We start from the raw sequence: 22424 nt of genomic DNA, 5'->3' as shown, positions 1-22424 counted from the left end.
TCCGTTGCTCAGCGTTTGGAACAAACTGTTCCGAACGCTGGAGCCGACACCGGGAGCTTGTGATGTCATAGCCCCGCCTCCATCATGACATCACCGCCGCCCCCTCAATGCAAGTCTATGGGAGGGGGCGTGACAGCCGTCACGCCCCATCCCATAGACTTTCATTGAGGGGGCGGGGCTTGACGTCATGATGGGGCGAGCCTATGACGTCACGAGCTCCCGGTGCTGGCTCCAGCGTTTGGAACAGTTTGTTTCAAGCACTGAGCAGCAGAGTACCCCTTTAAACATTAATATTCGGCAGTCTCCCAGCACTCTGTGCACTTTAGACATCCCCTCTTCATAAAACATGGCTGGACCGTCGTATCAGTAAAGCACTTTCTGCCTTTTGTCCCCCCCCCCATTACTCCTAGTCTGTAAGCTCATGCGAGCAGGACCCTCAACCTTCTATAGTAATGTCTGATACTTGTCTTTATTTTTACCCCCAAAATTGTAAAGTGCTGCAAAATCTGTTGCAGCTATATAAATAAATAATAATAATGATAATAACAAAAATAATAATAATAATAATTCTTCTTCTTATTATTATTATTATTAATATCATCCAGAATGTTAACAGAAGGAGTGGTCCAGGTGCTGTGAGAATCCCCCCTGCTATATCATCTCTGTCTTAAAATGCGATATAAATAATCTTATGTTCATTAGCAAGATCCTGTTTGGAGATAAATGTGTGAATAAAGAGGAATCATACAGAACGGTTGATGATGACTCATTTCCTTAATAACATATAAACCGTGATCAACGAAATACTGTACCTTCCCCCAGTTGCTTAAAAACCAACAACAAAAAAAAATAGCATAGAGTAATATAATGTAGAAGCCACAATGTAAGTGCATTCTATCTTATAATAAAAAGACAAATATAGGGGAACATCGCCTATGCCGATGATGATAGAAAACAATTACATAATAGCAGATTGGAATTATACATTTCAAATAAAAATGTTTTTTACATTTTGTGGTCTTGTTACGCGACAACTGTCCTCAGGTTGTGTGTGGTATTACAATTTGGCTCCATTCACTTCAGTGAAACTAACCACAATACCACACACCACCTGAGAACAGGAGTGGTGCTGTTTAAAAAAAAAAAAAAATCATCCCTGTACTTATCAGCTGCTGTATGCTCCAGAGAAAGTTGAATTGTTCTTTCCAATCTGACCACAGTGCTCTCTGCTGCCACCTCTGTCCATACCAGGAACTGTCTTGAGCAGGAGAGGTTTGCTATGGGGATTTCCTTCTACTCTGGACAGTTCCCGACATGGACAGAGGTGTCAGCAGAGAGCACTGTGGTCAGACTGGAAAGAACTACACAACTTCCTCTGGAGCATACAGCAGCTGATAAATGCTGGAAGGATTAAGATTTTTAAATAGAAATAAATTAAAAATCTGTAGAACATTCTGGCACCAGTTGATTTAAAGGGGTACTCCGCTGCTCAGCATTTGGAACAAACTGTTCCGAACACTGGAGCCAGCGCCGGGACTCATGACGTCATAACCCTGCCACTCATGATGTCAAGCCCCACCCACTCAATGCAAGTCTATGGGAGGGGGCGTGACGGCTGTCACGCCCCCTCCCATAGACTTGCATTGAGGGGGCGGGGCATGACGTCATGAGGAGGCTATGACATCACGAGCTCCAGCGCCGGTTCCAGCGGTCGGAACAGTTTGTTGCTGAGCAGCGGCATACCCCTTTAAGGGGCTATTACATAAGACTGGACCCTCACCCCTGGCATTAATTGTACATAAGCCACAATATGAAGACAACGCATCAGACATCTGGTTTATTCATGAACATGTTTAATGAAATGGTGTCATAAGAAATGTGTAGCAGATCTGGAAATTCTCTGATCGTGTGATTAATTGTAAGGTTTTCTTTGAGCCGGATCCAGGCAAACGCAGAAGGCGATGCACCCATCATGTCTCTTCCAGGAAAATCTGTTCCAAGGAAAATAGTAAAAAAATGTCAGTGGGTAGAAAGCAATGCCCAAATATGGAATACACCTAAGATATTCTAGTAAACTCAGATGATGTAACGTGATTATTATACAAGTAGTAATATAAGAATCCCAAAAATACTAATATTTAAGGGGTATTCAAGCCTAATTCATTCATCACATACTGTATCAATTGTTTATTTTTTTATTTTTTTTTAACAGTTAAAGGGGTACTCCCGTGGAAAACATTTTTTTTTTTTAAATCAACTGGTGCCAGAAAGTTAAACAGATTTGTAAATCTCTTCTATTAAAAAATCTTAATCCTTCCAGTACTTTTTAGGGGCTTTATACTAAAGAGAAATCCCAAAAAGAAATGCATTTCCTCTGATGTCATGACCACAGTGCTCTCTGCTGACATCTCTGTCCATTTTAGGAACTGTCCAGAGCAGCATATGTTTGCTATGGGGATTTTCTCCTGCTCTGGACAGTTCCTAAAATGGACAGCAGAGGTCTGCAAAGAGCACTGTGGTCATGACATCAGAGGAAATGCATTTCCTTTTTGGATTTCTCTTTAGTATAAAGCCCCTAAAAAGTACTGGAAGGATTAAGATTTTTTTAATAGAAGTGATTTACAAATCTGTTTAACTTTCTGGCACCAGTTGATTTAAAAAACAAAAAGTTTTCCACGGGAGTACCCCTTTAAGCCTCCCATGATCACTATTATAAGGGTCCCCAGAAGACCCCAGCCACACAGCCATGCCTAGGAAAAGGTGGTCGGAGTGGCAGTCTAGCATTGACCATGCCGCTGCATTCACAGTCCATGGCTGTGCTTGGCTGTATCCAGGGCTCAAGTCCTGCAGGAACACTGTTCCCATTAGCAGGACCAGCCCTTGAGTGCAAATCCTGGGTGAGTTCCCACACCTTTTTTTACCAAGACTTGACCCCTGGCCGTATCCATCACTGCCATCAGCCTTCAATGGAGCATCACAGAGCATAGCAGAGTGTTGTGACCCGGTATGGCCACTACACAATGTGTGGAGCTGTCTGCCTCCAGCTCAAATTACTGTATATAAAGATGCTGGGGCTCTGGGCACTTGTGTCGGGTATAGGACCCCGACAGATCACATATTTATGGTCTATCCTGAGGATAGACCATTATTCAAGAATGAAACACCTCTTTAAAAGGAACACTAATCCCTCATATCTTCTCCTATCTAACTAGCCTTGATTTATACATCATTCCCAATATCCCAAAAGAAAGATCAATGAAGGCTGGTGGGGTGGAGAGAAGCCACTGGGGATTGTCCCATTGACTTGGCCGCATTATAGCGATAACAATTTCCCTTTAAATCAAACTTAGGTTGAATTGTGCTAAAAAATTACAGTTTGTTGTGTATTGTAGAGTACAGGGCTTTATGTCTTTACTCACTTAGTCTGCAGAGGTATGAGAAGGCTGTCTCCAGTAGTCAGTGTCAGAACCTTGTCACCTACAGATACCACCGAGGAGCCCTCCTGTAAAGTATTGTCATACTAACATGTTATTATATCGCATGTGTATTATTACAATATTACGTAGAATGTATAACATTGTGTAGACAGTTTTATTTCAAGTCATTGCGCTGCCACACTGACCACATGTAATGCTGCTGTTATCCTATATAGTAGAGACCTATGGCTCCCACCCAGGAGCAGGAAATCAGTGGTGACCAATGATAACATCTCCCTTAGATATTCCAAAGAAAAAGAGTGTAAGCTATCCTCATTCTAAGCGCATAGTGACAAAGATAGAGTCTGTATCGATGTACTCCAAAATATCCCAGAATGTGGATTCAACCAGATGCGACCAAACTAACTAACAAGAATGCTAAATAATGGATGTCATTATGGTGCCCAGGATCCTCTGGCCAGTCATGGGGTCAGCAGATAGCAATTTTTCAAAACTACAATGTAAAATCAAAAATCAAAGGATAAATGGACACTGTCATTAAAATTAGGACTCAGGAGGTGCATAGGCAATGAATAGCACTCGCTCTCCCTGTTTCATCCCAGTTTTATGCACAGGCAGAGATCAGGTGCTATTCACTGCCTATGGCCAGACCGCACTTCCTGAGATTGGTCTCCTGCCAGTCCAGCAGGGAGACCAAAGTCTGTGCTTTTGAGCAGACGGAATGTGGTCTGGACCAGAAGGGAGACCCCCTAGTGGCCAGATTTATAAGGCCATGAAAGCAACATAAAAAGACATTTTTTACACAGGGAGTAAATTACAAATCTTTTTTATTTATCTGCTCATATCTATCATATGCCAAAAATCATTTTAATGACAGTGCCCATTTAAATCTTACTTCATTGCATATACAACCAATACATCATCACATAGATAATCACATTTTTAACAAAATTGCCTTCACTGTTGAGGCTTTTGCAGAAGACCATATAATATAATCCTTGCTGTTAAAAAGACTCAACTATTCTATATATAGTATTTTGTATACAGTGTATTTTTCTCCTGTAGGCTCCGCTGACCATGAGGTAACACCAACATTTGGGGTCGGTGAAGGTTCCAGTAACAAGACCTGCTCCTCTCAAACTTTTACAACAAGTCTGATGGACATGTCAAAAAAGTTATACGAAAGTATATAACAAAATAAAAACACATATGCATCCCCAATATTAATGTACCAGGGCAATGGTTGTGGACCCACTGTGCTACCCAACTGGTTCAGCTTTGGGTCAAGCTCAGGAGCGGAGTCTAAGTACCCACTAGGTTTTCACCCTTTGTTCCTCTTCAGGATATGAAAGCTGCTGCTAGAGGGTACCAGGTCGCTTCCTAAGAGTCTTCCTGATATAAGTAAATGCGCACCCAGAAAACACAGACATGGCAAGTCGGGGTCTAGGCATAAATGGTGTGTTGTTGGCAAACAGTGTAGTGAGGAACATGCAAAAGAGTCAAGGCAGGCAGCAATGGTTCATTTTATAGAATAGGAGAGTTGGTATGGAGACAGGGCCCAGGCAGAAGCGGACCCAGGAGAAGCAGGCTCGATTAAAGGGGTACTTTGCCCCTAGAAATCTTATCCCTTATCCAAAGGATAGGGGATAAGATGTCTGATCGCGGGTGTCCCACCCCTGCGATCTTGGATGCGGCACCCCAGATATCCGATGCACGGATGACTGGCTATGCGGGGTGGAGGTTCGTGATGTCATGTTCATGCCCTGTTTTGTAACGTCACGGCCACGCCCCCTCATTGCAAGTCTATGGGAGGGGGCGTGACGTCCACCACACCCCCTCCCATAGACATGCATTGAGGGGGCGTGACCGTGATGTCGAGCCTCCGGCGCTGCCCCCAACACTCTAAACGAATGCCAGGTGCGGCAGGAAGATCGCAGGGGTCCCAAGCAGCAGGACCCCCCACGATCAGACATCTTATCCCCTATCTTTTGGATAGAGGATAAGATGTCTAGGGGCGGAGTACCCCTTTAATACAAGAATATCAGGATCAGGACTGCAACACACCTTCACTATGAACACTAGGGAACCAAAATATTGCTCAGGCACCAAGGAAAGGGGTGACGCTGCCTTGAATTGGTGTTGCTGAACTGGGATAGGAAAGGACAGGTTTTGGGTGTGTGCACTGTCCCTGTAAAAAAGCAGAACATGTACCCTATGGACCAGAGATGAAACTACAGTGGAGGAGGAATCTGCAGCATGATAGTGGCAGAGAGTGGGGGACAACTGGTCCCTGGCAGAGGAGGTAGGCAACCGGCATTACACTAAAAAGTGAAGTCTAAGCACAGACATTGACGGCACGCTAATATCATTGTTAATCGGTGGAGGTTAGTCTCTTCTGATCCCTACTGAGCTGTAATGTCATCCAGTATAGTCAATTATTGACCATTGATTTTTTTATCTAGCAGGGGTCACATCAATGGTACCCCAACAGATCATATATGAATAGAAAATCCTGTTGATGTAATATAAATGCTTGAGACAATCCATTTTAAGTAAATGTTAGGAAAAAAATTTGTAAAAAAAAGAAAAAGGTGATATTTTTGAACTACCCATTATGTCTAACAATTTCCCCACAATATCTGTTGATAATAAGAATATTATAACACCAACCAGCTGCCATAACCAGGTATCCGTAGGTAATGTGGTATCTCTAGTTTCTCCTTCTCCATAGACTGTAGCCTGAAATAATAAGAAAAAAGATAACTATGCAAGTTCATGATAAAAAAACATCAGGGTCACCGGCTATTCATATTTTTGAATAATTTTTGTTAAAGAATGAATGTCTTTGGGACTTGCTATTTGCTTTTACGAAATCCCCTCGACCTATGAAAGTTTCACAGTGAATTTAGGCCATATGCCCCTATACCCCTGCTTGATTTTATATCTTAATTTTTTTAGATACTTGTTACTTAAAGGGGTGTTCCATTGACTATGCTACAGGGGCCGTAAAGTTAGTGTAGTTCATAATGTAATGTCTGTACCTATGTTTGAATGCTCGTCTCGCAATTCTTATGTGATCTTTGCCCCGATGTTTATTTTTTAGTAGCGTACAAAATTAGTGTTGACTCAGGTTGCAGTACAGCCCGAGACGTTACATCACTAGTCAGGTGTTATAAGGAAACATGGAAGTTCTTTAATGGGTGTAGCGACTGCTTGGTTGGAAGGAGATAATTTTCCATAGGGCTGCAGGGAATTGTAGTTTCATGAACAGCACACATAGTTTAGTTGTAGTTGGAGGAAGGGAATTTCAACAGGAAAAAGCAATTTTGCAAAAAGAAAGCAGCAGCGTTATTGTGGACTCAAGACATAGCAATTTAGCTCCATGACAAGCACGGATCCTTCCTAAGCATGTCCATTTCTGTCTGGCAGGTAAGTACTAAAGTCACCTTATGGTGGATAACTTCTTTAATTACAGAACGCCTGTATTTATATTTCTCTATGCATCACATCATACCTTAGTTTCATATCGGTCTTCAAACAAACTGACAGATTTTTTCTTCTCTATTTCGGAACGGTGTGTATCTAGCCAACTCTGAAAGGAAAATGCTTCCATCACTTTCTCGGTATTTATCGGGAATGGCGGTCTTTGTGGTATTTGGTCTTTAAGAAAACAAAACATTATATTAGTACTAGAAATATGACATTGAAGTCCAAACAAATTGATGTTACAGAATGCAATATGACTCTATGTCCTTGATATCCTGTCATCACTTTCACGTTGATAGAATGAGTCATCAGTTGGCCCCTGGTGGCTTTTGTCTACCCCACCAGCCTCAATTGATAGATCTCTCCCTATACCCAAACAAGGAGAACGCTATCAATTAAGGGAGCGGGGCGCTGCTGTGGACCACCCTTATGACTCATAGGAAAGGAAAAAAGGTTCCAGTTTGACCATGTCCCATAAAACATAATATTTGTTAAATTCATCTCAAGGGTAGGGTCACACGTAGCGCATCCGCAGTGTATTTCACAGCCAAGAATTTGAGATGCTTGGCTGTTTATGTACTCTCTTCCTCAAAACTGGAACCCAAACCTGTCACCTAGTTATGCTATATACTGTCCATGACACCCTTGTGAGAAGTGCAATCTGACTGGAAACAGTTGTGTTGCCCTGGTATTATATGAAGAATGTAATAGCACCTGGCTTTCAGACCTCAAAAAGGCCTATCCCGAGATTTAGTTATCAACTTTCTACAAAATAGGTGATAACTAGCTGATCGGTGAGGGTCCAACCTCTAGCTCACCCTCTGATCACGAGAGCGGAAGAGCCTTGTCCCCAACAGCAACGCCCCAAGCACACAATTGCATCATTTACTCTTAATGGGACTTCCAGACATGGTAGTCTTCTATACTTGACTATGTTCTTAACTTCCATTGAGGGTGAATGGAGTGGTGGACAAGCATGAATGCAGCCACTGCACTCATTTGGGGAGTAGGGGCCTCCACTCTCATGAAGCTGTTTATCTTCCCCTTTCCATTTGTTCCACTGAATGATCTTTAAACAAAATGAATATACATTTATAATTATTATATCAGTTATAATGATATAAATCAAACTGAAAAAAAATAATATAAAACACAGTTCCTGAAATATTACTGCACTGATTTAAAGGGGTATTCCAGGAATGTTTTTATTTGATTGTGCTACAGGGGCCAAAAAGTTAGTGTAGTTCATAATATAGTGTCTGTACCTGTGTTTGATGGCTGGTCTTGCAATTCCTATTTGATCTTTGCCCCAATGTTTATTTTTTACAGCATACAAAATAAGTGCTGCTTTTCCCAGGTTGCAGTGCGGCCCGATACATCACGAGTCAGGTATGCAACGAAGCAAGTCTGCTTCAATGGGTGGAGCGACCTCTGGGGAGTTTCAAACACAGCACAGCATAGTAAGGAGCTCAGGTGTGCTTCAATGGGTGGAGTGATTGATGTGTGGGAGGGAGAAAAGTGACCTCACAGTTACAAATCAGGGATCATGGGACTTGAAGTTGGAGAGAGGGAACTCCAACAGGAAATAGCCATATTCACAAAGTATCTAAACATGGGGAATTAAACCACTGTTGCTTTGGAATCCCTTGGTGTTCTACTGAATCATTTTCTTTGGATATTGCCATACAGTCTGCGACTGGGACTGTTCACCATCAGCCTGCACCCACCTACTACATTTTGCTTGGATGTGCTGCCTTCACCTTGTGTGCTTATAGCATATTCACAAACTGATAGCAGCAGCGTTATGGTGGACTCACAACATAGCCATTTAGCTCCAAGACAAGCACGGATCCTTTCTAAGCAGGTCCATTACTGTCTGTAAGATAAGAACTAAAATCCCCTTATGGTGGATAACACCTTATAAAGTGTTATCCACCATGTATATTAGCCCAGTGGTCTACCTACGGAATAAAGGCGGAAAAAACACAATAACAGAATTCCTTAGAAAACATCAAGGAAACACTAGAACTTAAACTAAGGAAAACATAGCAAATGTGATAGGATTTTTATTGTATTTGTATTTATGAAAGAGCTATTCTGCTGCTAGGCATCTTATCCCCTATCCAAAGGATGAGATAGGGGTTAAGATGCCTAGCAGCAGAGTACCCCTTTAAGCAAGGAAGCAATTGTGAACATATCCATATACCTGAGGACTATAATAGAGAACATACTAAATCCTACATCTTAGGCCATAATCTGGGCTTTATAGTTACCAATACTCAGCAGAAGTACAATTAAAGGGGTTCTCCACCATAAGGTGATTTTAGTACATACCTGGAAGACAGGAATGGACATGCTTAGGAAGGATCTGCGCTTGTCTTGGTTTGATTACCATAACACTGCGGCTAGCTTTTTGTGAACTGGTATTTCCTGTTTGAATTTTCTTCTTATGCCTACAAATCCCATAATTTTTCCCCTCCCACACATCAGCAACCCCACCCATTGAACCATAAATGAGGTGCATCCATTCAAAAGACCTGTGGTTTTCAATTAGGGTGCCTACAGCTGTTGTATTAGTTGCAGATTGATCTCTCTCCCACCAAGTGATCGTTCCACCCATTGAAGCAGACAGGCTCCCTGTTAAAAATAAATATTGGGGTGAAAATCATATAAAAATTGTGAGAAAACCGTCACACACAGGTACATACACTATATTATGAACTACACTAACTTTACAGCCCCTGTAGCATAGTCAAATAAAAATAAAATCCTGGAATATCCCTTTAAGACGCAGCCTCTAATTGCCGGCATTGCTCGTATTCTGTCCTGTTAATGCTCCATTGATTTACTGGCCTCATATAATCTTACATTTTAGTGTTTAAGCTGAAAAAACCCTGTGCTGATGTATTAAATCTCTGACACATTATACTGCCTGTTCCTGGCTTAGTATTACACTGAAAGCTCTAAGAATATTTTTTGTTAATTCAGCGTACCGTATTTCATACCAAAGTAATAATACCAAATCCCATGGTAAAGGGGTTTTCCGAAAAAACATGTGCTCACTAATTTACTGCTATTTATTTCCTGCTTGTGATCAGAAGAATAACAGAGAAGACACTAACACTACCTAATAAATTAGAGTAGGGGTCTATATAGCAGGCAGCTGCACTGTCAAATAGAGGCATTGGGGGAGATTTATCAAAGGATTTAGACTGGTTTTTCCTGTCTAAATTTGTCGCAAAGAAAGTCGCAGTCTAAATATGTGCAACTTTTTTGCGACTTTTGCTTAAGAGGATTTTTAGAACATGATTCATTCTAGTCTATTATAGACGGAAAAATGCATTGGTGCTGAATTTATCAAAAGCGACTTTTCAGCGACAAGTCACATCGGCTGAAAGTACGCCGAAATGTCAGACCATGTTGGAGCAGGTTTAAATACAGTCTAAAGCATAGATCACACATGTGTGCAGAATTTATCAAGAGCCGTGCGACTTTTGATAAATTAGGCGCACAATAGACCAGCCTAACCCTCTGTAGTTTTGTCTATATTGATGCGGGACATAGACAACTTTGATAAATCTCCCCCATTGTCTTTGAGAGGAGAATTATCTGTGAACTTTGGTAATTTCAAGAACAAGACCTGGCAGCATCAAAACAAAGGTGCTGTACAGCCACATAATGAATATTTATTACTTTTGAGCTATGGTGGCAATATTGGCATAATCCAATGAGCATTCTGACACATAAAGGTATTTTCTGTATTTTTTACACATTTGGAATACTTGTTTAAGCCCCTAAAAAAAATCAATTTAATGCAAATTAGCATTAACCAAGCTTCTTTGATATATATGGTCAGCAGGAGAATCCAAAGTGTGTTTTTAAGAAAAATATTGCCATGAGGAGAAAGTGATTTGACCTATAATCATAATTCAGTTGTTTTATGAAGCTTTGATGTTTTTAGGCTGTGTTGACATGTTGAATTTTTACTGTATTTTTTTCCAGGTTTTTACAGCATTTTAGGCTGTGCATGCATTTTTGCTGCAGAATACTGAAATTGTAAAACAAAAATGCTGCGCTTTATAGCAATTATGCAAATTATACAAATTGTGGTTACTTTTTTTTAAATGCAATTTTGGTCGTTTGCAGCAAAAATGCATGCAGTGATTAGCTGCAGTACTGCCAATTTGCCACAACGCGTGAACACAGCCTGAGCTGTTTTTGCAGTGATTTTCCAAAATCATGGTAAAAATTATATATTTGTACATATTTTGCGCAGTAGCAGTACAATCTCCATTTTTGCCTTGATTTTGAGAAAATTCAAGCAAAAAAGAACAATATAAGCAGCAAAAAAAAAATGATGTGTGAATACAACCTCAGGGGAGGTGTATAACTACTATATATCCTGATCCCAATGAGATAACAGCAGCAGCAGCAGCAGTATACAGATAGAGCTGGAGTGGAACTGTATAACTATGGTATATCCTGATTCCATAGAAATAGCAGCAGTATACAGATAGAGCTAAAGGGAAGGTGTATAACTTATATATTTATACTGATCCCATAGAGATAGCAGATGGAGCTGGGGGGGGGGTGTCTAGGAGCTAATATGAGGGGTCTGGTAGGTGATGATGTCATCCTGTAGTCCACAGGAAGTCAGGGTCTGTTGTAACCATTAAAGCAGATCTCTGTCAAAAATTAACTTATCCCCTATCCACAGGATAGATGATTAGTAGCTGATTGCAGGGGGTCTGACTGCTGCGGCCCCCCCGCGATCACCGGGACGGGACCCGGTGCTCAGTGAGGAGCGCTGCTATAGAAATGAATGGACTGTCTACCGGTAGATGACACATTTTCCTGACTTGGAGTGCGCTCATCCTGTGGATAAAGGATAAGTTTGCATAATTGTTGTAAAATGCTGCATTTTTACCAAAATGTGGGTCATTTGTGAAAAAAATTGCACGCAGTAATTAGCCGCAGTGTGTGACTAAACCCTAAACATTAGCAACAGAACAATAAAAAACATTGATGGTTCAGAACATTTGGGTAATGCTTTAGAGGTTCTGTAATCACTGTTACCTGGGTCAGGTTTTCCTGTTTTATATTGTTTTGAGTTGAAAAATCTAGAAAGGAAAACATTGAACAAGTTGTGTTATTATGTTACATGAGAATTAGATTATCTTTGGGGGAAGGTCGCATCCGCAGCGTATTTAACCATGCGGATGCGCTACTGACACCTTAGAGTCAGCCTCCTACTTTGCCCATGTGTCCCGGTTTGTCTGCTCACGGCAGCCATCGTAGACATCGCGGCCTAGCTCAGGGAGCGACTACGATGTCTAAGTACACTGCGCACGCGCTACTCGCAGCTTAGTCTGTGTCTGCTTGTAGCGGGGTATTGCTGCTACGAGCAGACAAACCAGGACACACGGGCAAAGTAGGAGACTGACTCTAAGGGCTGTCAGTAGCACGTCTGCAGGGTCAAATACGCTGCACATGCGCCAAGTGTGACATTACCCTTATAGTTAATTAAATATCCTTGTCATTTAGAAAGACTTTTGACATGTCAGACAGACACGTCAAAAGTTCTGATCACTCATGGTTCAGATCCTGACGATCTCTTCTCTATATACCAGTGTTTCCCAACCAGGGTGCCTCCAGCTGTGGCAAGACTACAACCTTACAGCATGCCCGGACACAGCATGCCCGGACAGCCAATGGCCAATAGTTTTGCCACAGCTGGAGGCACCGTGGTTAGACAACACTGCTATACACTGAGACCACTTCTTTGAGAAGACCACCGCTTACATATGTTACCAACCAGTGTGCCTTCAGCTGTGGCAAAACTATAACTCCCAGCATGCCCGGACAGCCAAAGGCACACTGGTTGAGAAAAACAGATATAATCCTTTAAATATATGCGTTGTAAACTGATACAGGTTCCTAAAAGAACATTGTGAGATGAGCAGCACCTGCAGGTAACAAGAGGGTACTACAACCTATCAATCTATATATGTCACTACAGTAGGCTCAGTGCACATATGGAATTTGTAAATAAAAATGTAAATGCTATGGATACTGATAACAGAGGGGTATAAACCAGACTTTAAAGAGTTAAACAGATTTGAAAATTACAGAGGAAGTTGTGTAGTTCTTTCCAGTCTGACCACAGTGCTCTCTGCTGACACCTCTGTCTGTATCAGGAACTTTCTGGAACAGGAGCAAAGCCCCATAGCAAACCTCTCCTGCTTCAGATAGTTTCTGACATGGACAGAGGTGGCAGCAGAGAGCACTGTGGTCAGACTGGAAAGAACTACACAACTTCCTGTAGAGCATGCAGTATAGCAGCTAAAAAGTACTGGAAGGATTAAGATTTTTATATAGAAATAATAAAAAAATCTGTATAACTTTCTGGCAGTAGTTGAGTTGAAATTTCCCCCCCCTCCCCCTTTGGAGTACCCCTTTAATAGGGTAAACATGTTTGTGTAACTAACAAAAAATGTAAAAAATTAATGATTTGTGTGATTGTCCCAAGTGACTGGTTGTAGACCTTGCTTTTGCTCAATGCATGCTGTTATTGAGGGTTGCAGCTTCACTGGAGCTCCTATCAATAAGACTTGTAGGTCTGGTTCACAGGACTTAAAGGGGTACTCCGGCGCTAAGACATCTTATCCCCTATCCAAAGGATAGGGGATAAGATGCCTGATCGCGGGGGTCCCGTCCCCTCCCATAGGCTTGCATTGAGGGGGCAGAACGTGACATCACATGGGGGCGGGGCCGTGACGTCACAATGCTCCGGCCCCCATGATCCCCAGTAATCAGACCAGGAGCGAACATGCTCTGGGGACTGATTATAATGGGGTGCTGCGTGCAAGATCACGGAGGTCCCCAGCGGCAGGACCCCCGCGATCAGGCATCTTATTCCCTATCCTTTGGATAGGGGATAAGATGTCTTAATGCCGGAGAACCCCTTTAAAGGGGTACTCCACCCTTAGACATCTTATCCCCTATCCAAAGGATGCACGGAGCAAACTTCGCTCCATATCTGATGACTAGCGAGGCGGCGCTGACCTCACTCCCTCCCCCTTAATGGAAGTCTATGGGAGGGGTGCTGCAGGGAGATCGCGGGGGGTCTCAGTGGTGGGACCCCCGGGATCAGACATCTTATTCCCTATCCTTTGGATAGAGGATAAGATGTCTAGGGGCGGAGTACCCCATTAAAGGAGAACTATCATGCAGGAAAATGTATCCCCTATACAAAGGATAGGGGATAAGTGTCTGATCTTGGGAGGTCCGACCACTTGGACATCCCCTCCCGCGAACTCCTGCATGACACCCTGGCTGTCCCCAAGAACGGAACGTGTTGACCCTCGCACGAAGCGGCGGACGACATGCCCCCCTCCATGTATCTTTATGAGAGACCTGAAGACACCTGAACGCTGTATCTCCAGCTCTCCCATAGAAATACATGAAGGGGGCATGTCGGCCTCCGCTTGTGCGGGGGGCCACGTGTTCCGTTCCTGGGGAAAGCTGAGAGCTCCTTGGGAGTCCCAGCAGTCAGACACTTATCTCCTATCCATTGAATGGGGGATAAGTTGTCCTGCACAATAGTTCTCCTTTAAAAGTGATTTTTGGGATCACCCTTAAAAACTATAATTCTGTATGTAGTTAAAATGATTTGGTCCTTGTATAAGAAAATCTGGACATCTGACTTAGGCTGGGCTCACACTACGTTTTCTCCCATACGGGAGCGCATACGGCAGGGGGGAGCTGTAACCTCGCGCTCCCGTATGCCTTCGTATGCGCTCCCGTATGTCATTCATTTAAATGAGCCGGCCGGAGGGAAACGTTCGGTCGGCTCATTTTTGCGCTGTATGCGCTTTTTCCCCTTAAAACTGTGGTCAACCACGGTTTTAGGACTGGTTGTAAAAGCGCATACGGCGCAAAAATGAGCCGACCGGACCGAACGTTTCACTCCGGCCGGCTCATTGAAATGAAAGACATACGGGAGCGCATACGAAGGCATACGGGAGCGCAAGGTTTCAGCTCCACCCCTGTCGTATGGGAGAAAACGTAGTGTGAACCCAGCCTTACCGGAAAAATATTATAATTATTAGATTAATTTTAATTGAATTATTATTATTTGCTGCTGTTGTTGTCTGCTTTACCAATTATGATGACCATCATTTAAAGTCATAATCCAGGAATATTCCATAAAATACCCAAATCACCTCTTTTAAAGAGGTGATATGTATCCGAACTGGAATGATCTACTTTCCCAGTTATACACCCACTGTTTTCCAACCAGGGGACCTCCAGCTGTTGCAAAACTACAACTCCCAGCATACCCGGACAGCCTTTGGCTGTCCGGGCATGCAGGGAGTTGTAGTTTTGCAACCGCTGGAGGCACCCTGGTTGGAAAACACTGGTGTAACCACTAAGCCAACTCTTACTGAGGCTTCAACTCTACTGAAATGTTTATCTCATATAGAAAACAAAGGTTATATGGTCATATGTCAAATAATACATTTACTGTATATTGAATAAACTAATACTACACATTACTCACTGTTCCCTGGTCACCTCTCTCCTTGGCTCCTAGAAGGCTTGATTATTGAGTAATGTTCATAACTAGTGTTGAGCACGAATATTCGTAATGCAAATTTTTATTGCAAATATCAGCACTTCGCGATTTCGCAAATATTTAGAATATAGTGCTATATATATTCGTAATGACAAATATTCTTTTTTGTGTTCTTTTTTTCACATGCAAATTTTTATGCAAATTCATACGTGAAAAAAAAGTGAACAAACATAGCAAATATGCAAATAATCGTCAATATATTTGCAAAATATCGCAAATTCGAATATGGCCCCTGCCGCTCATCACTATTTATGTCAACCAGGGAGGGGTCACTATAGGTCGCTACAGGGTGCCTCTAGCTGTTGAAAAACTACAACTCCCAGCATGCCTCCCGACAACTCCCGACAGCCTTTGGCAGTTTTCCAACAGCAAGAGGCACCCTGCTTGGGAAACACTGGTATACGTGAAGCACTGTCACCTACAAAAAACCAACACACCTACCACATATTACAATAAAGTGCAGTAGATGAAGGACTTACTCATTGATTATTGGTGCGAGCTGAACTCCAAGATCTTCACAGTGAAACCACTTTTCAAATAAAACTTCAGTCGAATTGTTCACGTAATACCTTTCAAAGGAAATAGTGTGGCTAATAAATGTTACATTTATTTATTTAATTTTATTTTAATTTACCTTTATTTATTTATGAATTCATTGTTGTTAGTGAGAAAGCACAGGAAAACATAGAAAAAAAGAAGAACTGTAAAACATGCGAGTGTAAAAAAATGAAGATGGGAGGGGGCGTGGCTAGCTACGCATGGCGGCAGTCGCTTGAGAGCTGAGCTCCGTCTGTATCCGGCTTCTACTCCGGCACTACGCACTTAATTACCCGACTGAGGAACTTCTCCTACTCCTGATTACTCCAGGCATCTATTGATATGGTCCTTGCGATGGCCCGCACCAGGAATAAGAAGAAAAGCCCTCTTTAACTTACCACCTTCTTCCCTGCGGCTGAGCGGTCCCAAGATGGCGCTGGGCTTCCCGGGCTTTCTCCTGTGCCGACTCAGATGACTGCATCTCCCTCTCAGCAGCCTGTAGTGGTGAGTCCGATGCGCCGCTCATCCCCTACCTCCTCTGACTTGTCAGCGGCCTCACCGGGATCCCTCTCACCCGCGCACCTCTCCGGGCAGCCTGCACAGACCCCCGTGGGCACGGGGGCTGCTGATCAGAGACGCTCCCCGGCCTCTGCGCCTGGTGCCATGCAGGACACTCGGGCTCAAACTGATGCCGATCCCGCCGCACCTATAACAGTGGCGGCCATGAAATTATTGCTGGCTGACCTACAGTCCTCCTTCCAACATACCCTTCACACCACTGTTGCTGGCATCCAGCAAGAGGTGCACTCTCTGGGCTCCCGGACTTCACATATTGAAAACAAGATGGCGGAGGTTACTAACTCCCATAATGATATGGCTGTCTAGTCAACTCTATGGATGAAGAATTAACATTGCTGAATTCGAAGGTGGCTGACATGGAAGATAGGTCCCACAGGAACAACTTCAGGGTCAGGGGAATTCCTGAAGCAGTTAAAACGGAGGACCTGCGGGCCTTTCTCACAGATTATTTCTCCGCCATTCTGCCGCAGGCTTCTTCCCAAGACCTCCTCATTGACCGGGCACACAGGCTCCCGAAGCCCAAGTCTGTCCCCACTTCCTCTCCCAGGGACACCATACTGAGGCTGCACTTCTTTCATATGAAAGAACAGATTATGCTTAATGGCCGCAGCGCTGCCAACTTGCCTGAGAGGTTTACTTCTCTTTCCATTTTTGCTGACCTGTCCACGGCTACCCTGGCGAGACGGAGGGAATTTGCAGAGGGTACCCGCATACTGAGAGACCACTCCATAAACTACAAATGGGGCAGTGAAGGTTATTGTTACCTATGACGGATCTAAGCATGTCACATCTTCTCCTCAAGTCCTGCTCGGACTTTGCCGGGACTGGGGCTTGCGCCAGGAGGCTCCTGTTCCTCACTCACCTGACAGGGGGGACCCTACCCAAGTAGCCGAAGAATGGATCACCATCTCTAAGAAAAAGAGGAAGACGACTTGAATCTTGAAAGGGTACTTGTGTGTACTGTATACTTGCTACTGTTGACTGTCATTGGTCCTTTGTTAACCATTAGGATTATCAGTTGCATTGCTTAACTGGTGGCCTATGTGCTTCTCATTCCCAATTCGCCAAGATGCTGTTATATCTGTTATAATTGTTCCCTAGTCTGCAGAATTATACTGCCAGTTTAGCCACGGTTTACCACATTGTCTGTGTTTGCAATGTACCCCCCGAGAGCATACTCCATGCGCTCTTCTCTTCTCTACAACTTCCTTTTTCGTGTTGTTGTTCTTGTTCTTACTTCTATTTTTTTTTATTTTTCCTTGTTGGACCTTTATTATTTCTGCGTGGTGTCTCTTTACCTTTCTCTCTTGTGCTCAAAAGATCTCAGGCCTCTGGCTGTTGCAGTGGAGCCTTGGATGTTGGTAGCCTATATGTCTCAACCCATTGTATTTAACCATTATTGTTATATAGTGACATGACACTACAGTTTTTGTCCCTGAATTGTAAGGGACTCAACTCGCCCTTTAAGAGGTCTTTGGTTTGGAGGGAGACGGGTGGTCTGGGAGCAGACGTGCTGTGCCTTCAAGAAACGCACCTCAGACTGGAAGATACTGGTAGATTATTGCATAAATCATATCCCACTGTGTTGCATGCGCTGGCTCCTCGCAAGAGGGGTGGTGTATCCATCGCATTTAAAAACTCTCTAGCATTATCTGATGTGATGGCGGATATAGATTCTGGGGGTCGCTTTATAATTGTACAATGTTCTATTAATAACACCCCATATATTCTGGTTGGTGTGTACGCTCCTAATGTCAAACAGGCGGAATTCCTCCGTACAGTTCTGCGCAGGTCTGCTATTGCCCCACACGAAAGAGTGATAGTGATGGGTGATTTTAATTGCCCCATTTGGCCGTCTGTGGACTCATCCTCTGACAAACGAGTTACAGAACCTACCCCCATTTTTCAGACCATTCACCAATATAATCTTTTTGACGCTTGGAGCGTTATGCACCCTACCGAACATGATTTTACTTTTTTTTCACCCCCCCACAAAATTTATTCCAGAATCGATTACTTTTTAGTTAGTAGCCCCCTATTAGATGTATTGAGCCACAACTCGATCAAAACAATTACGTGGTCGGATCACACGCCCATTGTGCTGTCTATACGAGACTCCTTAGCGAAACCCAAAGACAGACTGTGGCGCGCCAGTCCATATGTGATCAAATCCCCCGAGATGCAACCTAAATTGGCCTCTACCATATCTGATTACTTTAGTATTAATCAGGGCTCTGTACCGCTGTGTCCCACCCTTTGGTGTGCCTTTACAGCAGTAGTAAGGGGCCAGCTGATTAGACTACTCACCTTAGAAAGTCCACGGCCGCTAAGCAACTGTCTATTAACACTGAACTAGCCGACCTGCACAGACGTAATAAGACCGCCGTATCTTCTGACATTACAGCACGCATCTCCTCACTTACTGAGGAGTTGCACCAACTGGACTTGTACCGCTTTGACTTAGTGTTACGTAGAATGCGGATGAACTTTTACTGGCACGCAAACAAACCTAGTAACTTACTTGCTCGCCAAATCATGAAAAAACAGCAAAATAATAGAATAGCTTATTTAACTATGGCCAATGGAGTGAAGATCATAGATCCTAAAGGGATTGCAGACTCTTTCGCTGACTACTATGCTGGTCTCTACAATCTTTCCTCTTCTCCTGAAACTATTCAGCCTACTCCCTCAGCTATTTCCACTTTCTTGTCTTCTGCTAATCTTCCTTCCCTTTCCCAGTCACAAGCTGCTACACTATCATTACCATTTACTAGTGATGAGGTCTTATCGGTACTAAAGACCTTGAAAAATGCTAAATCACCTGGTCCTGACGGCCTCACTAATGAATTTTACCTAATGCATTCCACTCTACTGGTTCCCTACCTTTTAAATATGTACAATGAAATTGCTAGGTCAGGTATTATCCCCGATGAGAAGGCTGTCCGCGGTAATAGTGACTCTGCCCAAGCCGGGGAAAAGTCCTACCACCCCTGCTAATTTCCCCCTATATCCCTCTTGAACGGGGACTTGAAACTATATGCTAAGTTGTGGGCTAATCGTCTAGCTAATATTCTTCCCACCTTGGTCTCGTTGGACCAGGTGGGCTTTGTTAAGGGGAGGCAGACTGTGGAAGGGACTAAAAGATTTTTGGATCTCATTTCAGTTGTTAATAGAAGTCGGACGCCTTCTCTGCTCCTCTCTTTGGACGCGGAGAAGGCATTCGACCGAGTACACTGGGGGTATCTGCCTGAGGTGCTACGAGGGTTTGGTTTCCTAAAACCTCTAGTTGGAGCCTTGAAGGCTCTTTATGCCAAGCCTTCGGCGAGGGTATATACTGGGGGGGCATTATCTAAAAGCTTCTCGATAACTAACGGCACCCGTCAGGGGTGCCCTCTGTCACCCCTGATATTTGCGCTCATTATGGAACCCCTAGCACAACACATGAGAAGCTCTGCAGGGGTGTCAGGCATATCTGTGGGTGCAGCAAAGAAAAAAAAATGAAAATGTAGCCAGCACCTAAACCCAATACACGGGTGCACGCTGCTGTGGCAAGTACAAAACATGTAAAAAAAGAAAATGGCAGCAGCACACTTGGTCAACAAAATGGAGGCTCTTAGCGCACTTTTTGATCAAAACGTGTCCCCCATCCACCACGCGGAGGTGGCCTCTTATCGGATGGGTCCCTAAACACTCACCTACCTCAGGCTGGGTGACATGTTGGATCCACTAACGATCCAAACCACCTCCTGTGAAAATAGGGGAGGGGATGCACGAAGAAAATGGCAGCAGCACACTTGCTGGCTGGCTACATTTTCATTTTTTTTCTTTGCTGTGCAAATTTGGGGGGAGTGGCTCCCTCTGTAGCCGTGCATCCCCTCCCCTATTTTCACAGGAGGGGGTTTGGATCGTTAGTGGATCCAACATGTCACCCAGCCTGAGGTAGGTGAGTGTTTAGGGACCCATCCGATAAGAGGCCACCTCCGCGTGGTGGATGGGGGACACGTTTTGATCAAAAAGTGCGCTAAGAGCCTCCATTTTGTTGACCAAGTGTGCTGCTGCCATTTTCTTTTTTTACATGTTTTGTACTTGCCACAGCAGCGTGCACCCGTGTATTGGGTTTAGGTGCTGGCTATATTTTCATTTTTTTTTCTTTGCTGTGCAAATTTGGGGGGAGTGGCTCCCTCTGTAGCCGTGCATCCCCCTCCCCTATTTTCACAGGAGGTGGTTTGGATCGTTAGTGGATCCAACATGTCACCCAGCCTGAGGTAGGTGAGTGTTTAGGGACCCATCCGATAAGAGGCCACCTCCGCGTGGTGGATGGGGGACACGTTTTGATCAAAAAGTGCGCTAAGAGCCTCCATTTTGTTGACCAAGTGTGCTGCTGCCATTTTCTTTTTTTACATGTTTTGTACTTGCCACAGCAGCGTGCACCCGTGTATTGGGTTTAGGTGCTGGCTACATTTTCATTTTTTTTTCTTTGCTGTGCAAATTTGGGGGGAGTGGCTCCCTCTGTAGCCGTGCATCCCCTCCCCTATTTTCACAGGAGGTGGTTTGGATCGTTAGTGGATCCAACATGTCACCCAGACTGAGGTAGGTGAGTGTTTAGGGACCCATCCGATAAGAGGCCACCTCCGCGTGGTGGATGGGGGACACGTTTTGATCAAAAAGTGCGCTAAGAGCCTCCATTTTGTTGACCAAGTGTGCTGCTGCCATTTTCTTTTTTTACATGTTTTGTACTTGCCACAGCAGCGTGCACCCGTGTATTGGGTTTAGGTGCTGGCTACATTTTCATTTTTTTTTCTTTGCTGTGCAAATTTGGGGGGAGTGGCTCCCTATGTAGCCGTGCATCCCCTCCCCTATTTTCACAGGAGGTGGTTTGGATCGTTAGTGGATCCAACATGTCACCCAGCCTGAGGTAGGTGAGTGTTTAGGGACCCATCCGATAAGAGGCCACCTCCGCGTGGTGGATGGGGGACACGTTTTGATCAAAAAGTGCGCTAAGAGCCTCCATTTTGTTGACCAAGTGTGCTGCTGCCATTTTCTTTTTTTACATGTTTTGTACTTGCCACAGCAGCGTGCACCCGTGTATTGGGTTTAGGTGCTGGCTACATTTTCATTTTTTTTCTTTGCTGTGCAAATTTGGGGGGAGTGGCTCCCTCTGTAGCCGTGCATCCCCTCCCCTATTTTCACAGGAGGTGGTTTGGATCGTTAGTGGATCCAACATGTCACCCAGCCTGAGGTAGGTGAGTGTTTAGGGACCCATCCGATAAGAGGCCACCTCCGCGTGGTGGATGGGGGACACGTTTTGATCAAAAAGTGCGCTAAGAGCCTCCATTTTGTTGACCAAGTGTGCTGCTGCCATTTTCTTTCTTTCTTTTTTTACATGTTTTATATCTGTGGGTGGTCAGGATCACCGTATTGGACTTTTTGCCGATGGCGTGGTCCTGTCACTGACAAACCCAACCTCCTCACTAGCATCAGTTATGGACCTTCTCTCCGCTTTTAGCGCTGTGTGTTACTACAAACTGAACTCCACTAGGTCCGTGATTCTTCCCCTCAACTTAGACCCTGATACAATTGTCTCTCCTAAATCCAGATATCCCTTCATGCGGTCATTAGATAACATCCCTTACCTAGGGGTTATACTTACATCTTCTGTCTCCACTCTTGTACCCACCAATATGCAACACCTTATTAAACAACTTAAATCGGAAATTTCCAGGTATGCTACGGTTCCCATGTCCTAG

At 43.9% G+C, this 22424-nt stretch overlaps 1 protein-coding gene across 12 annotated transcripts in view; it reads right to left on the bottom strand.

Annotated features, from left to right (window-relative positions):
• Window positions 1-1828: 1828 nt before the first annotated feature.
• Window positions 1829-22424, bottom strand: part of HAAO (3-hydroxyanthranilate 3,4-dioxygenase) — a 78058-nt gene continuing 57462 nt past the window's right edge. For all 12 annotated transcript variants that reach the window (XM_056568146.1, XM_056568154.1, XM_056568148.1 and 9 more), the window contains 6 exons: window positions 16041-16130; window positions 12000-12043; window positions 6952-7097; window positions 6108-6176; window positions 3420-3502; window positions 1829-1991 (listed from right to left, as the gene is read on the bottom strand). In XM_056568146.1, coding sequence (XP_056424121.1) covers window positions 1913-1991; window positions 3420-3502; window positions 6108-6176; window positions 6952-7097; window positions 12000-12043; window positions 16041-16130 — 511 coding nt within the window. In that variant the 3' untranslated portion in view covers window positions 1829-1912. The remainder of the gene's footprint in view (window positions 1992-3419; window positions 3503-6107; window positions 6177-6951; window positions 7098-11999; window positions 12044-16040; window positions 16131-22424) is intronic.

This window comes from Hyla sarda, chromosome 3, assembly GCF_029499605.1.
Source record: "Hyla sarda isolate aHylSar1 chromosome 3, aHylSar1.hap1, whole genome shotgun sequence".
NCBI classification, from domain to species: Eukaryota; Metazoa; Chordata; class Amphibia; order Anura; family Hylidae; genus Hyla; species Hyla sarda.
The sequence above is the reverse complement of the archived record's forward strand: the minus strand, read 5'-3'. Positions and strand labels throughout refer to the sequence as shown.